The following is a 4,596-nucleotide window of genomic DNA, read 5'->3' as shown; positions in this document are numbered from 1 at the left end:
CTTGTATGTATCCCTCTCGTTTTAGTCAAACTGAAAGCAAACGCACTTCAAAAAATAGGTTTTATGAGGTACATCTATGACCAATTTCAGCAGCGCAATTAATGCAACCCTAATTAAGTACTGTTTTGATAGCACTACAAATATTGTTGAAAATAGTTTAAAACCAAAGTGCGTTGCGCCATGCTGGTGAAGTATCTGAATATCATATTATTGTTATGTCTTTGAGTTTAAATACAACAAACACAATTTTTAACCAAACAATTTAAATATTTACTTACACGAACCTGCACCCTGTCTTCCACGGTAATCGCTGTTTCACCGAACTCGGGGACGGTATTGTCTGTTACACTCAGCAGGTCGAGAAGCGCTCTGTGATTGGGCAAGGGGGTCGGAAACTGGTGTATCTGCGCAGGTTCCCCCTCTCATGAGATTTCAATCAAAATACTATATTTGGACAAAGGTGAGAAACTAACATCGGAATGCAACGTTTATTTAATATAAAGGATGGCTGAGAACTCTGGTAAACTGTTTATGAAAGGAACCTGAACCAACTGATAAAGTACCCACAAATTACCTTATGATAATACAATAATTTTCAATAAACTTGTCTCGGCAATTCAACTTTAAAGCTTCACATTTAGGCAAATAGTGATTTAGACTAATAGAAGATTGTATGAGGTGGTGTCCTAGTCAAATCGTTTAAAAACGTCTTTTTTTCCAGCTGTCTACTATGGCAGACCGACTGGTCGAAGGGCGTGTTCTCTTTGTAGCTAAAACTGACTGTCAGTAACTGACAGTACAGCAACTTTAAATCATTACCGTACCCTGGTGTTGAACTCGGGCGTACGATCTTCCAAAACAACTCGCAAACCCCCATCCCCTAATTTACGGCATTTATTCATCAGCATTTCTAGGATGTTCAATCGCTTTATCCATCTGATTTGAATTCGGATTTGTTATAAACAGACCAGACACAGACTGTCTGTTATTCTGCTACAAGGTACTGGTGTTTCTGTTAAAGAGGTAGAAGATGGCTTCACGAGGGAAGACAGAAACCAGCAAATTAAAACAAAACTTGGAAGAGCAGCTGGACAGGCTGATGCAACAGCTTCAGGATCTAGATGAGTGCAGGTAAGTGTCCCAGTATTTATCTGATAACATGTACGGTTTTATTAGTAGCTGGTTATGGATTTGTTGCCTTAAAAATAATTGTTGTAATTGGCTCTTACAGAGTTATGGTTGTCTTTGAAAAAACTCCAGTTAAACCAGTTTAAACTGGCATTAAGGGTTAGTTTGGGTCACTTGAAACTGGTTTTCTTTGTAATCTGTCTGCTTATAACATGAAACACTTGTCCTGTTGTATATGAGTTACGAAGCACCTCAATGTCTTCTTGCAGCGTGAATGTAAACTAGCCTCACCCACTGCCTTCCTCATCTTACTGATTCAGTGTTTCATCGTGACCGCGAGTCATTATTTCCATGACCAGCAAGAGCAGCTTTTTTTAATGCATTTTTTGTCTCTCTTCCTGGCGTAGAGAGGAGCTCGACGAGGAGGAGTATGAGGAGACGAAAAAGGAAACCCTGGAGCAGCTGAACGAGTTCAGCGAGTCCCTGAACAAAATCATGTCGGGAGATATGACTTTAGTGGATGAACTCGGCGGAATGCAGCTGGTAAGCAGAGCAGTTTCAAACAAAACACTGAGCTAAGGATTGGGCTGCTTTGGTATAAACAGAAAATCTGCCCCGCAGAAGGATCCAAGTTTAATTTTGCTGGCACTTTTATTCTTACAGACTATTTGTTTTTAATACAGCTGATATGTATGTTCTCTACAGGGAATTAAACACCTAGGGAACCTGGTGGAAATCCCCCCTGTGCGCTGTTCTGGTGATTCAGCTTGTTCCTACTGATTGAGTCCATTCAGATTTTTTCATACAATAGGGTTGGACGCTAAATTATAGATTTCTGCTAAAAATGATCCAGAAAGTCATTATAATCATATCATCATGCCCAATTAAATGTTATTATAATTGATATATGTTTTAATTCCCCCCCGCCAGCATCTCTTTGTACACAAACCTATTGTCTACAGGAAAAGAAAGTTACTAAACGTCTCTAGTAGTGGTACTGATCCTCTTTCTGTGTCTCTTCATCTTAACAGGCAATCCAAGCAGCCATCAGTCAGGCATTCAAAACTCCAGAAGTGATCCGAATGTTTGCAAAGAAACAGCCAGACCAGCTCAGGACAAGACTGGCGGAGGTGAGAGAGACTGCATATCCCTGTGTAGTAATGAGCCTTCTCTCCGGTGCTGTGCGTAAGGTTCATATTGAATGGATTGATTTGTGTCTGCAGATGGACAGAGACGTTATGGTCGGGAAACTGCCTCGCAATGTTTACACCCTGCAGAAAGTGGAAATCCTCACAGCCTTGAGGAAACTGGGAGAAAAGGTCATTTGAATGAAATCAAAGCATTTACTGTTTCATTGCATTCCTTTTATCGATATCCTAAACAATATGGTATAACCCAAAACTCTGTGTAGCTGTAGTATTCCAATTGACAGATAGATTTAGACTAGAAGATCATTATGGATTTTAGTATTCACAGACATTATTATTATTATTATTATTATGACTACTGCCTACAAGATGTATATAAACAAACATTGATTGAATGTTATCCTCCCCCCTCCACCCTATTTTATGGATGTAGCTCGCATCAGAAGATGAATCTTTTCTCTCTGCTAACGCTAGTGCCACACTAAGCCATTTTGAAAAAGTTTCTGGAGATCTTGGTAATGTAAAACATATATATATATATATACAAATATATTACTGTAATAGCATTTGAAGAATAATTGTTTGTTCTGATATTATCAAAAATGCATTTAGACTTAATTCTTGATAAGCAGATTATCTGTGTGTTTAAAAAGGATTGGTGCTACTGCTGCCGAGATATTCTGTTTCTCTTTTTGTAGACAACTGCTTTATCCATAAAGAGATATTTTATAAATACCAACAAGCGAAAAGCAGAGATGAAAAGTGTGTGAGAGGAACTTCACAATTAATAGATAGTTATGAGCCTGATTAGTCAGTGAAAATTGAAACCTTTACTATATAACACAGTATATTTTGAAAAGAAAAGTTTGACAAAGTAATGCAGATCTTACATAAACAGCGTGGCAGGTAAAGCCACGTTTAATGTATTTATTCTTTGTACCAAACAGGATCTGGAGATAAAGTGCTTGCCTTGGCCAGTTCAGAAGTGGGAAAGGTAAAGAAGTAAAGCGGCCCTTCTCACCCTGTGCAAGACTGTCAATTCTGTTTCCTCTCTTGGCTGTGACCAGTCCATCTTGCATGATTTGTTGAAATTTAAGAGAAAAGGAGCCTTCTGGATCATAGTGTGACAGTGTGGATTGTGGGAGACCAGCCTTTGTGTTGAAGGAAGCCGTTTTAATCAGTACTATGCAATTTGGTACATTGTATCTATAAATGTATATTTTGAATTTTCTAGCACTAGTTTTTTGTTATTGACCTTCCTCGTGTTGTTTAGTAAAAACACAATTCTCATAAAAAAAAAAAAGAAAAATCATGTAAATTCGATACTATGCTTCCAGGTTTTTATATTTCTAATAATTATAGAAGAAAGCTAAGTTTCAAAAACATTTGACAGTGTTTTACTTCAGAATCTATAAAACTACTTGAAGATGTAGTTTATAACCTCCAATTTTTGCAAGTGTAACAATAGTATAACTGATTAGCATACAGCAAGTAGGGAGAAAACGTGTGTCTTTACAGACCATAATAATTTAGAGGGTGTAAACAAATGGACTGTCAACAAGGTATGTTGTCATGTCATGCTATGGAAGACTGGGACAAAGGACATTACATTTCATGTACGCTTGGAAAATGAACTGTCTTAATATCATTCAGTCTTAAAACCAAGGTATCTCTTTAAAGAATTGTTCATTTTTTTTGTATCTTTTGCATGCATTCTAAAACATTATGTATTTAAGTTTTTGGGGTTTTTTTGGAAACTGTATGTCTTCCACTTCCCAGTGTTTGTATTTTGGTGGATGCAGTTAGACCGTGCTCCACATCTTTGAATAGATTAAAAGAAGTAGCACATTTTGAAGTCATTGTGAACACGTTTTTAATCTGATTTCTATGCAGGTTGTGGCTGTGCTAATCTTGTCCAAAACTTGTTGACTTTTCGTGTATGATACAGCATGTAATATTGAATGTATTTGGGTATAAAGAAGTCTGTTTCAACCTTTTTTTGTAATACCTGCTACTGAAATAATGACAGCACAAGCTGGTTTTGTTGGTAAAATATTTGTACTTTTACAATCCACCTATTTCAATTCTAATAAATGGTGTTGTTAAACAAATTGTGTTTTTTACCTTTAATATGCACCAGGGGGCGCTAATAATAATAGTTAGTTTTTAGCAGCACTGTTATTTTTTTAAGGGTCTGTTGCCCAAACAGAAGAACCACAATTCGTAAATACAGTGTGTGTGTATATATATAGTATTTAACATGTAGCTTAAAGGATCCTAGCAGTTGTCAAGCAGATAGCTTTTATTATAATCTGCCTTG

At 37.0% G+C, this 4,596-nt stretch overlaps 1 protein-coding gene across 3 annotated transcripts; it reads left to right on the top strand.

Annotated features, from left to right (window-relative positions):
* The first annotated feature begins 367 nt into the window (after positions 1-367).
* On the top strand, positions 368-4,355 carry lzic (leucine zipper and CTNNBIP1 domain containing). Of its 3 annotated transcripts, none has more exons than XM_041274022.1 (7): positions 368-460; positions 1,022-1,131; positions 1,536-1,671; positions 2,160-2,258; positions 2,352-2,447; positions 2,710-2,791; positions 3,224-4,355. In XM_041274022.1, the coding sequence occupies exons 2-7, from the start codon at positions 1,031-1,033 to the stop codon at positions 3,280-3,282; spliced, it is 573 nt and encodes a 190-aa protein (XP_041129956.1). In that variant the 5' UTR covers positions 368-460; positions 1,022-1,030; the 3' UTR covers positions 3,283-4,355. The 3 variants fall into 3 exon arrangements, with proteins under 3 accessions (XP_041129956.1, XP_041129954.1, XP_041129955.1); XM_041274020.1 differs by having other exon boundaries at positions 1,001-1,131; XM_041274021.1 differs by having other exon boundaries at positions 384-460; positions 722-1,131.
* The last annotated feature ends 241 nt before the right edge of the window (positions 4,356-4,596 follow it).

The sequence above is a fragment of the Polyodon spathula genome, chromosome 16, assembly GCF_017654505.1.
Source record: "Polyodon spathula isolate WHYD16114869_AA chromosome 16, ASM1765450v1, whole genome shotgun sequence".
In the NCBI taxonomy this organism is placed as follows: domain Eukaryota; kingdom Metazoa; phylum Chordata; class Actinopteri; order Acipenseriformes; family Polyodontidae; genus Polyodon; species Polyodon spathula.
The sequence above is the reverse complement of the archived record's forward strand: the minus strand, read 5'-3'. Positions and strand labels throughout refer to the sequence as shown.